Below are 18,656 nucleotides of genomic sequence, written 5' to 3'. Positions count from 1 at the left end.
CGGCGCTGCGGGCTGCGGGCCGGTGGCCCCGGGAAGGTGCTGGGTGCGATGGGTGCTGCCGAGGGGAAGAGCTTGCGCTTGGGTTCTCCACGTCCTTGGGTTCTCCAGGGATGGAGGGGGAACCTCCGGGAAGGTGGTTCGGGGCTGTGCGTTGTGTTGGGAGCACCAGCTCCACTCCTGCCAGCATCCCCTTCCCGCAAAGCCGAGGCGGTGGGGACATCGCTGCCACTGGGGGGGCCGGGGCCGGAACCCTGTGGTGCTCCCGCTCCTCCTCGTTTGCCCGGACCAGAATAGCAGGATGAGAGGGGAAGGAGATGAAACCAAGGCACAGGGAGAAAAGGAGAACGACCCAAGCGAAACCAACGTGCAAAACAAGCTGTTTAATATAAGTGAAACAACAAGTCTCCCGATGGCACGGGACGGAAACGAGGGAGTTTCGGGATATTCAGAACCTGATCCGAGCGCTGGTCATGCCCAGAGAGGTGTGGGACCAATTGGGACCAAACCAAATTGAGGCCACCGGCGTTTTCCCCACCACAAACGGAAAGAAATTGGGATTACGACTTGACATAACTCAGTGTATTTCTCTGCTGAAACCATTCTGCTCCCTGCACAAAAAATTCCTCAAAACTGTGACACAAGTGTAACGTTTTTTTCCCAGCAGCCCATTATAGTCTTCCCAAAGTCCAGCAGAAGAATGAAGTTAGGAGAAGAGATGTAAATTCTGTCCGATTAGGGCTAGGTAAGCGCCGGCGCACTGTGGAAGCAGAGATGGACGAGAAGAGAGCTCTGTGTTGGAGCTGCTCATTTCTGGGTGTAATTTATAACTTCTCAGGCTGTTAGAAAGAAAAGAACCGTACGAAATCCAGCCTGAAATCTCTCCCAACTGGGAAGGGAAAAAAAAAAAAAAGTCTTGAGTGAAAAAAAAGCAAACGGCTCCCAGATTTCTTTGACTTGCAAAGCTGCTTATTCACTGCACATTCTCAGGCCTCGGGGAGAGAGATTGAATTCCCTCCTCGCTGCCTCTCGCTCCCCACCAGCTTCCCACATCTTGAAGTGATCAGCAGCTCAGGAAGGGCGCGTGTCGCCGGAGGCCCTGATGAAAGGGGAGAAGGAAAACGTACCGATGCTGCTGCGAGAAGATGGAGCATCTTCAGCGGTGCCCAAGAGCCAGCGCCTTCCCTGCAGCTCCGGCAGCGCCGCTTTTTCTCCAGATTTCGAGCGCATTCCCGTGCATCCAGCGTCACTCAGGGAGTAGGAGGAGAGCGGGGGACAGGCATTTGTCCCTCCGTCTTTCCAGGCAGGCCGTTGGTACATTTGCAGTCAGCCTTTGCTGCACTTTGGGCTGGCTACGTTCCCCGTTGCTGCTGGCTTTGTGATTTTCGGGATCAAAGAGATGGAAAGGCCTTTGGGCTTTGCGGGCCGCAGAGTGGAAACAGCCCCTCACACCAGGATAATGTCCCATAATTGCCCCTTGGAACACTGGGTGAGGAAGCAGAAGCAAGTTCTACGAGAGGAGGAAAAAAAATAAACAGTGGGAACAGGTAAAGAGGATTTAGGCAGCTCTCTAAAATCCCCTAATTTGGGTCACGTCTTCACAGCAGGTTGGTTTCTGCTCAGCGCTGGTGTGAACTGGTCTCCGGCGCCGTAGGGTTTGTGGCAGTGCATTGGAGCACAGCTTGATGTGAGGAAGAGGCTGGTGTATGGAGGGGGGAGGAAGAAGCAGGGAAACCAGAGGAGAAACTGTTCCCGCTGCCTGGGGCCGGGCATCAGCCAGCATTTGGCCCTGGAAACACCTCGCAGCCCTGCCAGGGCAGTGGGAGAGGGGAAAAATCCCAACTCACAACAAAGGAAGGGGGTCCGAAACAAAGGGAGAACCTTTAATTTGAAACATGCCTGTCTCTTCCGCCTGAGCGCCAGGATCCGACCCTGAACCAGCTAAACCAGTCGTGCTCGTGGCTCTCCGGGTGCTGTAGCCCAGATCAGACCACACTGGAGGGAGCACCCACCTCTGCCCTTCCAAAGGAGGAGGGCAGAGCAGAGGGCAGGGACCGGCTGTTTCTGAGCTCCAGCGCAAAGCTTCTCGGATCCATCGCCCAGGACATCCCTCCAAGGAGGGGCCACTGCTTTGGGTCCATGTTTTCCCACCGTATGCATGCGGAGTCCTGCTCGTGAGCGCGGAGATGCCCGTCTTTATCATCCCGGGCTTCTCCTGCCCGGATGAGAAGCTACAATCCCCTTCCCATGAACTTCAGCAGCTCCACAGGCATTCTCAGCAGGATCCCGGCGAGCGTTGTGAGTTCCCTCAGAGGCACCCCGGAGCGCCGCGGTGCCAGGCTAGAGCCTCAACTTGACCCTTTTTAGTTTTTTTTTGCAGTTTCATTTCAGAGCATTGACACTATTTCTGCACAAGACTATCCAGCGGCTTCGGAGACAATGTAAAACTCGTGGAACCACACCATTTAGCAGAAAGAGCATCCGCAGTCAGGCTTTGGGCTGTTATCCGCTGAGAGTTTTTCCCTCTTTGCTGTTTCTGTATTTTTGTTTTCATTTTGCTAAATATCTTCTTTCTTTTATTTCTTCTTCCTCTTTGTGCCTATTCTTATTTCTATTTGCAGGGGCTCCTGTTCTTTCCAATACCAAATTCTTGTGGCAACACGTTTTTAGCCGAAGGCAGATGGCCCGTTTGTGTGGAACGTTACAGCCCGGCCGCAGGATGCAGCTGGCAAACAATTTGCAGAGAAAACTGAACATTTTGTGGTGCTACTAAAATGCCTTTTTTCCTCGTGCTGCCTTCTCTGGGCACATGGTACACGCGACGTCTCTTACCAGGCACATCCTGTGCCTTGGCTCAGCTGCTTCTTCCCAGGGCAGTCTCTCCTGGCCTGCAGATTTTTTCACAAAAAGCAGGAAGCCGTCTCTAACGGTTGGACACTGGCTTGAACCTTCCTCAGTTTGAGCCCTTGGCATTCTTACCTGCCCACAAAACTGCTGTTTGTATTTCAGAGCCTTATTTGTGTAAATACCCCCATTATGGAAATTTGGTAGATCCGAGCTACCATTTCTTCCGGTTCTCTTCCTGCCAGGAGCTGTGATACAATCTGAAAGCACTCAGCAGCTCAGTGAATTCGTGCTTCTCCTAAACTTGGCTTTCCCCAGCAGGCTTCTTCTCATTTCTGAGAAAATGATGGTGCTTCTTGTCAGGACTTGAACCACGGATTCCCCAAACCACACGCTGGAACTACGGTTTCATATATATTTTCAATTCTTCTTCAGCTTCTCCCTCCTCCTTTGATTTCTCATGTGAAACTAATATCTTGAAAAAAAATCATCCTCATCAGAAAGCACTACCCTTCCAGTTCCCATCAGGGTACTTCATACACAAGAAGGACATGGAGCTGCTGGAGTGGGTCCAGAGGAGGCCACGAAGATGATCCGAGGGCTGGAGCACCTCTGCTCTGGAGACAGGCTGAGAGAGTTGGGGCTGTTCAGCCTGGAGAAGAGAAGGCTCCGGGGTGATCTTATTGCAGCCTTCCAGTACCTAAAGGGGGCTACAGGAAAGCTGGAGAGGGGCTTTGGACAAAGGCATGTAGTGATAGAACACGGGGCAATGGCTTTAAACTGAAAGAGGGGAGATTTAGTTTGGATATAAGGAAGAAATTCTTCACTGTGAGGGCGGTGAGGCACTGGCACAGGTTGCCCAGAGGAGCTGTGGCTGCCTCGTCCCTGGAAGTGTTGAAGGCCAGGTTGGATGAGGCTTTGGGCAACCTGGTGTAGTGGAGGGTGTCCCTGCCCATGGCAGGGGGGTTGGAACTGGATGATCTTTGAGGTCCCTTCCAATGCAAACCATTCTGTGATTCTATGATTATTGCCTGTTAGACAAACACAGGCCCCTTTTGTGCTTCACACCACAGGTGCTAATAAAAAATATGTTTTAAAAAAGGCATTTTGTGGTGTGCTACTTGGACGCAAATGGAGAAAGTACGTTGTTGCAGCAATGGCCCTATGCTGAAAGCCAATATCTGGCTGTGATCTGTAGCTAGCAACGCCCTCTTGTTTAGGTGAGCAATTATGACGGTGAGAGGCAGAGAAAAGAGTTTATTTTGCAACGTGTGGATGGTTGAAAAGACCACAGGACAAGCTTGCTTACTGCAACACGTCTGCGTGGCACAGATGCCTGCGTGCGCCCCGGCGCCTGTGAGATGGGCAGGTTGACAGCGCGGTGCTGATCTCATCCGTTAAACTTGTTCTTCAAAGAACAAGAATAATCTGATTGTCTCACCAGATTTTGGCAGCTGAGGACACCCCAGAGCACTATTTCTGCGCATTTTGCCGTGACACCGCGACCGAGGCAGAACAGCCGATGCTGGAACCCAAACAACCCAGTTACACACGGAGGACATCTGCTTGCACAGAAATGCACCTCCAGGTGCCAGTCCTTGGGCCAAACCTGGCGGTTCTCATCAGAAAAGCCAGGCTAACTGCCCGACACCTCGTGCTGGCAGTCAGGGATGCAGCTGCGAAGCTTTTGGCCCCCTTGGCTTTGCCCTGGACAAGCTGGCAGCCTGTCCCTGCGCCTGCTCAGGAGCGGGTGTGGATGTAAGTGCTCACCCATGCTGCCCACACTGCACAGGTGAATGGATTCCACGCTGTGTGAGCTTTTTGCCTCAAAGCAAAAAGACACTGAGGCGTCACCGTAGCAGCTGCGACACTAAACTGCAGAAACACAGGCCTGGCTGTGAGGGGGGGTTTAGCCGCAGGCCTGCTCGCTGGCTGCAGACTGAAAAGGCGGCGCTGAGTGACAGTTCCGTCCGTGAGGGGTGAGGCAGCTCCGAGCTCCTGAGGAAAGCGCCGCGGGAAGGGGGCTGAGGCGGCCCAGGGCCCGCCCGCACCCACGCACCGGCTGCTTTTGCGACCGTACCACGCCAAACCGGCGTTTTGAACGGGGATTCCTCTCAGGAGACGCGGCCGAACGCCCCCGGGGGCGGCGGAAGCCGCCTGCAGCGCCCGACCAGCTCCCGCCGCGCCGCCGCCCTCCGCCATTTCCCTCCCGCCGTCCCCTGCGCGGCGCCGCGCGGCAGGGCGGGAGCGACAAGATGGCTGCGCCCGTGTGAGGAGCCGCCGCCGGTGCCCCGCGCTCGCTCTCGCCCTCCTCCTCCCCCCTTAGCCGCGCTGCCGCTTCCCGCGGGTGTGCGTCCGTCCGTCCCGGAAATAATGAGGATATCGGGCCCCCATGTCGGACCACTCTGACGAGAGGGCGACGATGATTGCGGCCGGCGACCTGCAGGAGTTCGCGCCGCGGGGCCGCGGGCACTGCCGGCGCCACCCCAGCGCCCTCAGCCTGCAGCTGCGGCGGCTGCAGCCCGCCCCCGAGCTCTGCTCCTCCGATGGGGCGGCCGGGCTGGTGGGGTCCCTCCGCGAGGTGACGATCCACGAGCGGCAGCGGGTACGGGGCAGCGCGGCGGGGCCGGGCCCGGCGGTGCGGCCTCCCCGCATCGCGACAGGCTGTTGTGGTCGCGCTGGCGGGTCTCGTAACGCTTCCTTCAAAAAAATCTTGGCTTTCAGGAAAGCTGGCAGCTGAGGAAAGGCGTCAGCGAGGTCGGGGAAGAAGCGGACTACGACGAGGAGCTGTACGTGGCCAGCAATGTGGTGGTTTGGAGCAAAGGGAGCAGAAGCCAGGCGTCTGCCGTCTATAAGGCGTTCACTGTCGACAGCCCCGTTCTGCAGGTGTGGAAACGCGGGAAGGTGGTGACCAAAGGAATCAGAGAATCACAGAACGGTTTGGGTTGGAAGGGACCTCAAAGATCACCCAGTTCCAGCCCCCCTGCTATGGGCGTTAGCTAAAAAATGCTCACTGGCTGTTTTCAAACAGTGTTTGGAAACTACTGCGGTTTATTTGGGGAGACAGGGAAAGGTGAGACTGTGCAGTAGCATCAGCTCGTTCTTCAGAAATAATTCTGCTGTGTTTGGTTTCAGGCCTTGTGGTGCGACTTCACTATACCCCAGGAAAAAGCTGAAAAAGCTGGTGGTGAGTTTCGTGCGTATCGTAACGCCAGGCAAATGCTTTGAGTGCAGCTCTCTTGGCACGAGGTGTTTACTCGTCAAGGCTTGCTGTCCTAAGGCAGCTGCCACCTCTCGAGTCTGCATTTTGTGTGTAGAGGATGTCTAAGGAAAGAGAGAAACTTCACTGTGTGTTGTTTGTTTGTTTTTTTTTCCCTGATTTCAGGCAGTGATGAAATAGTAGAGAAATGTATCTGCATATTGCAGAACTCCTGTATAAATGTGCATAGCATAGAGGGAAAGGATTACATTGCTGCTTTGCCTTTTCAGGTAAGTGCTGTCCCTTTTTTTTTGTGTGTCTACTAATGGGGTTGTTATCTGTTTGCACGCTGCGTTGGAGTGGGGAGGTGTGCCTAAAGCACTGCTGGTTGTGGTGGCTGCCCGAGTTCTTTACTCCATGGGTGAAAGCAACGAAGGTGACAAAAGTCTGGCCGTGTGGTCAGGGCGTTGAATGCTGCTGGAAATAGTGGCAGCTGGTTGGAAGCTTGCTTTGTAGTCTGAGAATCTGCTCCTATTTACATTATCCCTCTCTCAAGAAAAGGCCTAAGCATCTTATTTTGCTATAATAAGATGCTCAAGCATGAAACATCATCAATACAGTAAGTACTTGATCTTTATCTTTTTTGGTCATAAATCCATTTGTTATTTTTCTATAGGTCGCAAACGTCTGGCCGACAAAATATGGTTTGTTATTTGAGCGCAGCAGTTCTTCACATGAAGTGCCCCCCAGCCCACCCAGGTATGCAATGGGTGGCTTTGATTGTTTTGTTATGGGCTGTTTGCTGATCTCATACTGGAGTGCAAGAGTTGGAGAGCAATAATGCAAGGGTCTGGGTGTTCCTGACAGGGACAGGTGATATCGGGTGAAACATTGGGAAATAGCAGGAAGAGGCTGAACACTGACAAATCGTGATATTCCTCTGACACTGGCTTGTCTTAAGAACTAGTTGGAGCGGTGATGCTGGGAATAGGGTGTGGGAGGCACAATATGGGTGTGACTAGCCAGATTCCATTAAGGTTTGTCCAGCAAATTGGTTCCAGGCTGTGGTGACAGACTGGGAGATTCACTGAGGGATTGTCCTGGAGACATTTTCTCTCAGCTGCAGGATGCACTAAATGCGCAGAGCATCCTGTTGCCTGTTTGGTGAGGATCACAGACCCTGTGCTGTATGGCTGGGCATACAGCTGAGAAGCAGAGTAAGGAGGTCAGTGGCGTGCTGATGAGCAGCTCTTAGTACAGCCACGTGCTCTCACTTAGGCTTTGTTCCAGACACTCGTGATTCTCTAGTCCTCAGAAAAGCTGAGATTAGAAACAGAGGCCCTGAAAACGTTCAAGAGGGTGCGTTGCAAAAATCATCATTGACCCTAGTCAAGCTAGCCTTCCATGAAAATTCTTCCTCTTGCTCCTGCCACCACAGATGCGTGGCTTTGGTTGCTGCTCTGTGATGGATACGAATGATCTGATGGCTGTCTGCTTGTCTGGGGCCTGGGAGCTATGGGACCTGCACTCTTAAGCTGAGTCTGAGTTAAAGGCTTTCTCCTTGTTCTCCTCACTCAGCTGGTGCCTGCTCCGTTCACTCGGGCCAGCCAAAGTCTGTGGTGTGACCACCAGGTGGGGTCATTCTCGAGTGCTCTGAGTTGCAAAAGAAGACCTGACCATCTCGTTTGATACACCAGCCTTTGACTCGACTCAGTTAATCCAGGGAGCTTCTGGGAGCGGAATATATGTCTCTATTGTTGGATTTCAGGCTCTGATTTGTTCAGGTCTGAGGAGCTGTTTTGGGATCACAGCACATGTACCAGCTACAAGAGAGAACAGTTGTGCTTGGTAGCGTTTGTTTTTTGAACGTGCTTTGTTGGTTTCTTTCTAGAGAGCCTTTGCCTACGATGTTCAGCATGCTGCACCCGTTGGATGAGATCACACCTCTCGTCTGTAAGTCTGGAGGTAGGTTTACATCTTTAGATCTCTTGCCTGGGGTCCATCAGTACGGCATCAAACGCTTCATGTGTCGCTTGAGCGTTTCGTTCTGCAAAATTTGCCAATAATCGCTCTTTCAGGAATTCAGAAGTGGGTTGTTTTAGCTGCTTCCTGAACAGGGAAACTGTTCAGGAAAAAAAACAAAACAGATTTCAGAAGAAAGAGGGTGTGAGAAATGCTGACCCTGTAACTGGTAACGCTGCTGTAGAAGTGATCCTTTTGCCTTAACGGACATTAACTGCTTCCTTAGCAGGCGTGTTTGGTTCTGCTAGAGTGCAGTATGTTGCTGATTACACCATGAGGATCGTGTTTCTTGATGCTGATCCTTCCATTGTGATGACCTATGACACTGTGCAGAGTTTACACACCGTTTGGGCCCTTCGGAGAGTGAAGCCAGAGGTACAAATTTATTGTTGATTAAATATCATTGTAAAAAAATTTGCGTGTGTGTTTATGTGCCCTTATGGCTGTGTGTGTTAGAAATGCCTGGGTTTGTAATTTATTTTATTTATAAAGAGGCTAAGATGTTTGATGTCATGTTTTGTTTTTTTTTAAAAACTATTTCTTTCATGTATTTGCCTGAACCACAGCCAGAGAGCTCCCATGATGGTGATGGTCACGAAGCACACTGTGCTTATCGTGATATTCCTTATGTTGTACCAGAAGGTTTGGACTCTACTTAAAGAAAACTGTTGTGTTCTGTAAGAAAAGTGACAACTTAGTGCCATGAAAACCATAGGAGTAGTTTCTGTGACTGGGAATGAGAGACCATGGTTGGTAGGAAAAATTTCTTAGGCTGAGCACCTACCTAGGCATAAATTTTTATCACCTAACTGACAAAACAAGCTATTTGAGCCTCTTCCTGGCCGTTATTGCCCATGTGCTGCTTGTGTATGGACAGCTCTGTTTTCTCTCCCAGGAGCAGAACACGGTGCTGAAGTTCTCGGAGCAGATGGGCACACCGCAGCACATGGCCACTAGCAGCTCTTTGACTGCTCACCTCAGAAGCCTCTCGAAAGGAGACTCCCCTGTGGGCTCCCCTTTCCAGAACTACTCCTCTATCCACAGCCAGAGCAGATCAGTGTCGTCGCCCAGCATGCAGTCCCGCTCGCCGTCCATCTCCAACATGGCTGCTTTGAGGTGGGTGCTCAGCGTGGTGCGTGGGCAGGCGACACCAAAGAGTACAAGCTCTGGAACAGGATGGACATCTGGTATTGCTGTCTGTCTGTCTCTACCATTACAAGTCTAAGATGCAGGTGCTGCTTCTGTTATAGCACCTGAAAGCCTTCTCGGAATGCTCTGGTGGCGTTCGGAGTGCTGTTATCCCTAGAGCACAGGAGGATAATTGGTGTGCAAGAGTCAGAGGTTGTTCTGTCAAGACATCCAGTCTGTAGTGGAGTCAAGAACTACCTGCAGGTCGTTTGAGTCCCAGGAGTGTTTTCAGTTAGCTTTTTTGAAGGAAGTCATGTTTAGAGGGAAGAGGTTGGGAGATATTGTTGATGGAATTGACCAAGCAGCTTAAAACGTTGGGTTTTTTTACTTTTGAAATCTTATCTGTTGGATTCTAATAGAGATGACTGGAAATTAATTAGAGAATTGTTTTCCTGTACTGGAGTGTATTGCTACAGGGAATTAATACTGAACTATGTGGTGGTTTAGGGTGGTTTTGGTTTGTTTTTGAAGTCTCTGCCAGTGTAGAGCTCCCTGGGACTCTGTACATGATTCTGAAAGTCCACTTTTCAGTGGTGCCCTATGTCCTTGCTTGCAGCCGCTCTCATTCCCCTGCCCTGGGAGTGCATTCTTTCTCAGGAGTGCAGAGGTTCAACTTCTCCAGTAACACCCAGTCACCGAGACGGCACAGCATGACCCATTCACCAAACAGCACTTCCAGTGACTCCTTCCTGGTACCGGAAACTGAACCCATTGTTCCTGAGCTGTGCATAGATCACCTGTGGACGGAAAGCCTCACAAGCACGAGGTGAGATGCTTGTGTTGGGATGTGAGAAGTTCTGGATTTCCATCGGCGTGGGGAATAAAGTAAAACGACAGCTTATTTTAGTGTGTATTTTCTGCAAATGGTGCCACTTTAAAGTAGATTCATGGACTCGTACTTCCTAATTTTTAAAAAAAAAAAAGATGCTCACCAGGTGCCTTGCTCCCTTCAAAAGAGAGTTGGGCAATTGGAACAGTTTTGCTTGTTGTTATCTGTGGCCCTCTGAGCAGGGAGAATGGCTTCATGAGATCTCTAAAGCACAGCAGATTCTAACCTGGTCACTGCTTTGGGGTTTTTTTCGTCTTCTAGGGGGTCTCTCTTTCTCTGTTACCATCAAAAGAGGCAAAACACAGCATAAACCCTGAGACTGAACAAGAGAACAAAGCCAAAGAGCATGTGCTCTGTACGCCAAAAAGTGGGGAATGTGGAGATTGGAGTGCTAGAAAATGAATTTCAAGAGTAATGACTGAAACTGAGACTGGTGCGTTCTGGCAACTTGACGCACCGCTGATTGAAATCCAGTGTGACGCTACAGCTTGTGGATGCTGTGTTTTCCTTCATTAAAACGAAGGCCTGCTATGAAGTAGACCAAGCAGTGTGCTGATCGGTGTGTCTCTTTTACAGAGAGAAGAATTCCCAAGCTTCAAAAGTATTTATTACCACTGACCTTTGTGGGCAGAAGTTCTTGTGCTTTTTAGTGGAATCCCAGCTCCAGCTGCGGTGAGCATCCTTGCCTCGGGGACAGGTGAACAAAGAAGAGCACTCTAGAAACTGCAACCTAGATAGGGGGTTTTAACATACTTCTTCCTCCAGGTAGTGGAATCTGTTGTGTCAACGTGTGGTACGTTGCTGACTCTTGCATGACGTGTTTTTAACTGTGGGAGCGTAGGTGAATTGGGCTGTTTGAGTGAAACTGAAGCTGCAAGAGGACATTCACTGTAATTCGAGTGATGTTCTTATTTATCCTCGTCTTTACCCTTTAGAAGTACATTGGGGGTTTTAACAAGACTGGCAGAGTAAAACTAAGTTAACTAGCGGGGCAAAACGAGCAAAGGAAGGAGGAAGGAACCCAGTGTACCACAATAAAAGTGACTGCGCTGTGCGACGTGGTTTGAATTTTCTGTCTTCTTTCCCTAACAACAGATAGGACAGTCCTTTTAAGTTTCCTGTTGTTTTCTCAAATCTCTAGGTGTGTAAAATTTCAAGAGAGCAACGATAAGTCGCAGCTGATCTTTGGTTCTGTTACCAATATTCAAGCAAAGGATGCAGCTCCAGTGCAGGTCCGTGGTTTTATATGGACTCTTAACTGTGAAGTGTCCTGCTTTGTGGCTTGTCATCCAACTGTTGTCTTTTTGTTTAAATACAAGAAGGTGAATATGCTGCTTGATCCTTGCAGGGCATTGATATGCTGCTGGTTCTGGAAGGCAGTGGAAATCTAGTGCTTTATTCTGGAGTGGTTCGGGTGAGTAACAGTTTTTCTATCCCCAAAATAGATGTTTTTGAATCTTTGGTTGCAAGCTGGGCTATACAGAGGGATCCTCTCTGCATTGTACCTCACAAGGTGTCATTTTAATCTCTTGAGCTTATTTTCAGTGATAGTGAAATACTAAAGTAATAAAATGCTTTCAAGGAAAGAAAACTTCAAGAATATGGAAAATAAGAATTGTTCCTGAACAAAAAACTGTCAGGCTTCTCTGTAGCATGCCAGATGGTTTCAGATGTCAAATTATTTTGCTTTACAAAGGGCTGTTATTAGGATGGGCACGATTCATCCAGAATAATGAAAACTTTTTCTTAAATTCTGTAGAGGTGCCCTGTGCTCTCTCTGTGTATGCAGAAACCTTGGACACTGCAGTTTGTACGTGTGTGTACACACGTTTATGTGCGTGTGTGTGTATAAACACACACACATGTATATATGTATGTATATAAAAAAAGTATGCTCTCTGAAAGTAGAGCATTCAGTGAAGCCCTGCTAGAACTTTTAGTGGGAGCAGACCTATAGCAATAATGTACAATACTGACCATGTATGGTAGTTTTTTAGTGTTGTCATCATCTGAAGAAAGTACTTACGTGAAGTAGTCTTTAGTCTTCTCTTCAGAGACTTTAGTTTAAGTACATAGCCACTTTTCTTCATATTTTTTCTTTAAGATGTTAAAACCTGATAATGTCTGTATGTAAGCAAGCTTCTGGAAGCGCAGGCATGAAAACCAACTGTTTGTTTTCCTATATGTTGTTCCCAAAAAGGTGGGGAAGGTTTTTATTCCTGGACTGCCTGCTCCATCCCTGACAATGTCCAACCAGATGCCTCGGCCAAGTACTCCCTTGGATAGTGTCAGCACTCCATCCAAGAGTTTGAGTAAGCATCTGGGGCTCCTAGAAGAGGTAAGGAGAAAGTCCCACCTTGGAAAGGGTTTAGTTGTCACAGCTTCAAATGGTTGGTTGATTATTTTTTAACTATCAAGGCGTCTTTTGGAGCTAAATCTTTTATTTTTCTTTTGAAATCCCCTGAATAAACAGTGTTTAAAGAAGATCTGTTTAGTGCTGCCTTATTTATTTATTTGGGATTTCTGTAAAACTTCTGAGGCAGAGATTGGAAAGATCTACTTTCAAAATACTTATTAGGACATTAAAAATGGCAGTTTTAGCTGTCCTTTGCTCAGATCTTCTTATTTCAACAATTCTAAGCAATCATTTTCACCACTTTTCAGGGTGTGCTTTTGTCACCAGTTCCAGAGCTGAGGGATTCTTCCAAGATTCACGACTCAACGTACATTGAAGACTGTACTTTTCAGCAGCTTGGGACATTCATTCACGCTCTGAGAGATCCTGTCCACAACAGAGTAACTTTAGTGAGTATAATCCTGTAATTTGAGTCAACGCTTTGTTAGCAAAGCAAAGTGAGGGTCAAGTTTACTTCTGCTGCACAGTAAGGCATTGCTAGCAGCTCCTGACCAACAGCAAAATATCACACCTGCTTTGGTGCCTCCATGTTTTTTCCTTTTTTAGAAAACTCTTGAAGTCACAGAATTAAATTGATTCCCTCAAGTGATTCAGCTCAGGATCCGTTTTGAGTATTCCATGGAGCTAGCATGTGAGGCTGCAGATCTTTAGTGCAGCAGAGAGCCAAGAATTAGGAATATGCTTAGTACAGGAATCTGAGTTGATGGAAATACAGGAATCTGAGTTGATGGAAAAGGACTGTGTCTTTACGTAAAAATGCATTTCAGAATTCGAGACTCTTACCTTTTTTTTTTTATTATTATTTTTTTCAGGAACTCAGCAGTAATACGATGGTTCGGATTACAATTCCTGAAATTGCCACTTCCGAACTAGGTATGATCCAGAATCCATCATGTGAAATATGGTCCATAATTTTCAAGGATTCCTTTCTGAATTAGTTTATGAATAGCTTAGACTGTAGTGATTCAGTACCACATATTCCAAGCTCTAGTAACTCATCTTCTAGAGCTGCCACCGTTTGTTTAGGCGTTCTTGGTGGCTTTCAGTGCTTCGCCTGCTGCACTCTTAGAGCTTCCTTTGTTCCTTAGGTTGCTTTACTCTCTACTGTTGTGTATATTATTGCTTGAGGAAGGGCTGAGATGTCAGTTCAGACAAAAGTTGGTTTCAGTAATGAGCAAAAGCAACTTTTTTCCTCCCTCCTTTCTATGGTGAATTAAAGGAGCAGTGCTCAAGTTTAACTAAAGAAACAGCTGGGGTTTGTATGGTGTGGCTTTTATTTGAAGGAGTTTCCAGAGAGTTAAAAGGAGGTCCAAGAACTGCAGAGATTTAGAGCACTGATAGGAAGAAGTACTGGAGGGTAGGATGGAAAACACACCTTTTTTTTTTTTTTTTTATTTCTTTCCAACAGTGAAAAGATGTCTGCAAGGCGTCAAAGCTATCCTGCCCAAGGAGATAGCGGTACAGATGCTTGTCAAGTGGTACAATGCTTATAATGCTCCAGGAGGACCAAGCTATCACTCAGAATGGAATTTATTTGTAACATGTCTCATGAATATGATGGGTTACAACACAGAGAGGCTGTCCTGGACACGTAATGTAAGCAATGCCATATGTTTTTGTTTTCCTAGCTTACGTTAACGTTGCTGGTAATTCTTCAAGGTTCAAAATGATTAGAGAGACACCAAAGTCAGAAACAGACTGTGTCTTGTCTTAAATCACAAGGTGCCATCAAATAAATGCTGTATGTGTAAATTTCAGGTGTATGCTTTAGTCTGTGTTGATCATGAAATACATTTATAAGGTCCTTACCACCAACTGCCTTAGTCAAGTAAAAATAGATTATGAAGATTTTACTCTGCGTCATGACTAACACTGGTGCATTAAGGATTTGGTTCACCTAATCCATACTAAGCCTGTTTTCATTAGGCACGCAGGTCACAACTCAGATTCCTGTTTCCTAAAGAGGATTTCTCCTGTGGTTTTGGAATTACAAAGTTTAAAGCTCTATTTTTTTCCCAACTGTTTTACTGAATTGATTTGGAGTTTTCTCTAAGTGGGTTTCCTGCTAGCAAGTGCGTTTGCAATACTTGCAGGAAAAGGAAACCAGCAAGGATATGTGTAAAACTGAGATGAAAGCAATTACAGAATATCTGCATCACTAGCATTAGCTCATCCACAGCTTTTCCTCTGTCCTGGTGCATACCAGATGTTAGGCGGTCGAACTGTGAAGTCATGCACCATATACTAGAATAGTATAGAAGAATCTAATTGCAGTATTTTTTATATGAAAGCAAAGTAGAGAAGCATCTCAAGCAATGTCGTGTGCTGCTTGGTTTGAATTCAGATGTTATGATTGGTGATTCACTTATGCAACCATGGGAGTTTCAGTACTGAGCTACTTCTGATCTTTTTATTTCTTGCAGCTTGATTTCGAAGGCTCACTTTCACCAGTTATTGCTCCAAAGAAGGCAAGACCGTCAGAAACAGGGTCAGATGAAGTAAGAAATGGTTTTCTGTTATAAATAAGAGCCTTGGGTGGGTTTTTTTTAAAGGCAAACCAGAGGAAACGCCCTCTGAGTAGTGCATTTCGTCTGAGCTCATATGAGATTACAAGCCTTTGGGGGAAGAGAAGTTATTTTGCCCTGTGCAGTGGGCGTGTGGTGTGACCTTGCTTGTCAGGGTCTCATTTCTGGAGAAGCTGGACTCGGGAATGAATTGAATATGGATCACAAAGCAATCCTAGTCATTCTTCTGACAAAGTCAACTCTCTCCTAGATGTTTCATCCCTTTGAAATGAAGTCTCGCTCCCCTGGCTACTCAGCACCTTTAGCACGTTAGGGGCATCAAATTGCATGCTTCACTGAATGCACCGATTCTCACCAAACTTAGTGGAGTGTTCAGGATTGATTCACTGGGTTTGACTAGACAGGAATAGGAAGTTTTTACGTAGCTGAACAGTAAAGTGGAAAAATTACTATCCTCCTATCCTAAGAGGCTCACAAGCTGTGGTGGTCCAGTTGTGCTGTTAGTTTTTTGCGGGTTGACAGCTCAGCGAGCCCGTGGGATTATGGACTACAGCCTGCATGGAACAAAGCTCAGGATCTGATGCCTGATGTGCTGTGGAAGGGGAGGTATGAAGAAGGCTGGGAGCACGAGGTGAATTGCATAAATACTCAGTGAGGTCTCCCGTGCGGAATATTGGTGAAAGAAGGCACTCTCACCTTTCTTTCCTGTTGTTCTCTTAAATATACGGCTTTGATTCTGTTATGAACAGGGGATTGGAAAAAAAAGGATGGAACTTAACAATTGAATTGCTGTGGCTTGCAGGGTTTGTGCAGCAGGTTTGCCACACAACACTCACATTTGCAGTGGTTTGTGGGGGGGGAAAACCCTCCTCTGTAACAGCACTTTGGAGTTCTCTTGCCGGATGGTTACGTTCACTGTGGAACCTCTGCCTCTCTTTCCTGTTTGTGTGGTCTAGGACTGGGAATACCTCTTGAGCTCTGATTACCATAGGAATTTTGAGTCTCATCCTGTTGCCAAAGCTTTGCGACTGGACCCTCTGGAATTTCTGGCTCCGAAGGATGACTTTTCACAGAGCCTTAGTTTGGATTCCTCAACCCTCCTTTTCACCCATATTCCTGCTATTTTCTTTGTTCTTCATCTGATCTATGAGGAGCTCAAGCTGAATAGTCTAATGGGAGAAGGAATTCGTTCGCTTGTTGTTCTTCTGGTTCAGCTGGCCAGGTATGCCCAACAGACAAATCACAGATACTGGATGTTGTGCAGTGTCTCTTAGTGATGCTTGTAGATTTATTTATTTTATTTTTTTATGGGGAGTTTGGGGACTTTCCAACACGGTGTAGACTTTTCATGCATTTTAAGAAAATGAACAAATGTTTAAAACCTTACTGTGCTTAAAGCTATTCACTCTAGCACATCTCTTACATGGTTCTGGCTGCTTCCCAATGTCAGTGTGATTCACGGTTCTCAAATGCTGCAGCTTGTGTTTGCTGTATTGTCATAGCTCAGCTGGTGAGAGCTGTCAAATATTCTTGTTTGTTGTGGCATCTTCACTGCAGCTAGTGACTGCATCTTTATGTCCTCTACAGCCACCTTCAAGTTGCATCGAGGGCATACAGATAGATAGATACAGATGTATGTTTAAGTAAAAGGCCTGGTAACATCTCTTAGAGTTGTATTTACTATTTCTAGCCATTTTTTTTCTATGACTATAGGTTCTTCCCCAGTAGCTCCTGCTATAGCTGACGAGCTAAATGGTTCCCAGAAGTGGCAACCAGTCCCTAGTGCTGAAAAGGCTGGCCTGTCCTCTATTCTGTCGTGCCAACAAGAAGCAAGTCTGAATTGAAAGACTGTGTGTCTTTTGAGGCTGGCACCTGTTACATGTGGCTTGTCTAGCTTTAACAATTGGAATTTGGAGAAAACTGTAGTGACAGTGGTCACACCTTAGGTGATGGTGGAGACAGAACAGCCCAAGAGAAGTGCACTGGAGGGAGTGGGCAGATTAAGCCTACAGATGCACTGCGTAGGGAGTGGGCAGTGCCCATGAACGGCCTTAGTCAAGGAAGTCATAACTTCCCTCCTTATAGCACATAAAAAGCATTAAAAAAAATCAACAGAAAATGTCACAGAAATGCAGGAAGGTGGAGTTTTATTTTTCCCCCTCTAATGTGACTCACTTCTCTCATTCTAGGGACTTAAAACTTGAAGCTTATATAGATTATTACTACAGAGACTATCCAGCCCTTGTAAAAACCTCCAGACAGACTTGTGTAATTGATCAAGGTGAGTTTAAGGCTTTGCGAAGCTGGATATTCAGTGATAATGATGTGCAGGTTACCTCTCATACCGAGCATGTTGGTAACTGTTCCATTTAAAGCTGGTCAGGACTTAATCCCAGTATGCAAAACTGTGCTCATAGTGCTGAGGTGGCCGTGTTCCTTTCTTTTTAATAGCTTCCTAAGAAGACTGGAGTGACATTGGCATAGCATAGTGATGAGCTGGTGCCTCCAGTCCAGTGGGACACTCCACTGAACAAGGACTTGGGAGGGAATGATGGTGTCATCTTGGCGAGCTCCCAGCTCAGGCTGGCTGGGAAATCTTAGCAGACAACTGTGGAAAAGCCTGGTAGTGAGATGTGCCTCTCTTGTGGAAAGTCTTGCTAGGCTGGCAGGCTCTTGGTTTGAAATTCCTAAAAACTAAATCAGAGCTAAACCCACAAAGCTTTAAAATAGGGTCATACATTGTTTGTGCACCTGTTTAGCATCCTACCAGCTTAAACTTACTAGTCCTTTAAGATAAACTACTGTTTCTCCTGACCAAAAAAATAACATCTCATAGCATTGCTGGGGCTTTGCTACTCGTGTTTGTGGACAGAGAAGGTAAAGAGGTTGTGGTTAGGTTGTCCTCTCACTTAAGCAGTTTAATGTTGTTGGATTACAAGACCGTTCCAGTGAGACTTTTGAGAATTACTCATTATATTTATTCCTTTTCACCGTGGGCTGAGATATTTTTTGTTCTTAGAAGACAAGGAGGTGTCTCAAGTTTTCATTACTGCCTAGCTATAAACTTCCATCTAACAGGAGGGAGATGTGATCTTGGGGAAATACTTTTGTTGCTAAAATATTTGGGGAAATATTTTTGTTGCTAAAAGAAGTCCTGTAGGGCTTGCTTTGGAATAATGGAGAATTATTGTGCATTTGCTTTGAACTCAGTTGTCATTGCTGTTTATGTGATTAAGTCCAAACAGGTTTCATGCACCATCCCTCATTTTTTTCTGCTGAGCCTCCAAGTATCTTTCAGTGGCTGAGCTCCTGTCTGAAGGGAGAAGCAGTGCAGCCTTATCCTTACCTGCCAGGAATCTGTGAAAGGAGCAAACTGGTAGTACTGGTAGGTACTTTGGTAAAAAGGATATGTTTTATTCTGTCAGCATCACAGCACTGTGATGGGGTTTGCCCCAGCTGCTTGATTTCCTGCGAGTGAAGCGTCCCCAGTGGGAAGTCAAATAACAGAGGGATTAATCGTACGGTGTGGAGCAACGGGAGCATGGTGGAGGGGTGCTGAGCCTGTGACAAATAACTCTGCTGTAGCTGTACTGTTTGGAGACTTAAGCATCTCCACGTGTTGCTGCTCTGTACTGA

The 18,656-nt window shown here is 47.2% G+C and overlaps 1 protein-coding gene across 5 annotated transcripts in view; it reads left to right on the top strand.

Moving 5' to 3' along the window:
* The first annotated feature begins 5,233 nt into the window (after positions 1 to 5,233).
* ANAPC1 (anaphase promoting complex subunit 1) overlaps positions 5,234 to 18,656 on the top strand; it is a 34,178-nt gene continuing 20,755 nt past the window's right edge. For 2 of the 5 annotated variants that reach the window (XM_086631931.1, XM_086631930.1), the window contains exons 1-20: positions 5,234 to 5,446; positions 5,566 to 5,727; positions 5,977 to 6,028; positions 6,227 to 6,330; positions 6,717 to 6,799; positions 7,932 to 8,005; positions 8,289 to 8,437; positions 8,958 to 9,178; positions 9,807 to 10,016; positions 10,656 to 10,751; positions 11,221 to 11,311; positions 11,428 to 11,493; positions 12,280 to 12,417; positions 12,744 to 12,884; positions 13,308 to 13,368; positions 13,904 to 14,091; positions 14,919 to 14,993; positions 15,977 to 16,242; positions 17,210 to 17,301; positions 18,257 to 18,405. In XM_086631931.1, the coding sequence (XP_086488057.1) occupies positions 5,234 to 5,446; positions 5,566 to 5,727; positions 5,977 to 6,028; positions 6,227 to 6,330; positions 6,717 to 6,799; positions 7,932 to 8,005; positions 8,289 to 8,437; positions 8,958 to 9,178; positions 9,807 to 10,016; positions 10,656 to 10,751; positions 11,221 to 11,311; positions 11,428 to 11,493; positions 12,280 to 12,417; positions 12,744 to 12,884; positions 13,308 to 13,368; positions 13,904 to 14,091; positions 14,919 to 14,993; positions 15,977 to 16,242; positions 17,210 to 17,301; positions 18,257 to 18,405 (2,631 nt within the window). Of the gene's footprint in view, positions 5,447 to 5,565; positions 5,728 to 5,976; positions 6,029 to 6,175; positions 6,331 to 6,716; positions 6,800 to 7,931; positions 8,006 to 8,288; positions 8,438 to 8,957; positions 9,179 to 9,806; positions 10,017 to 10,655; positions 10,752 to 11,220; positions 11,312 to 11,427; positions 11,494 to 12,279; positions 12,418 to 12,743; positions 12,885 to 13,307; positions 13,369 to 13,903; positions 14,092 to 14,918; positions 14,994 to 15,976; positions 16,243 to 17,209; positions 17,302 to 18,256; positions 18,406 to 18,656 lie in introns of all 5 variants that reach the window. The other 3 variants (XM_086631933.1, XM_086631929.1, XM_086631932.1) reach the window with 3 other exon arrangements.

The sequence above is a fragment of the Tauraco erythrolophus genome, chromosome 2 (genome assembly GCF_009769465.1).
Source record: "Tauraco erythrolophus isolate bTauEry1 chromosome 2, bTauEry1.pri, whole genome shotgun sequence".
Lineage (NCBI taxonomy): Eukaryota > Metazoa > Chordata > Aves > Musophagiformes > Musophagidae > Tauraco > Tauraco erythrolophus.
Note: the sequence above shows the minus strand (reverse complement) of the source record. Positions and strands in the feature narration are given on the sequence as shown.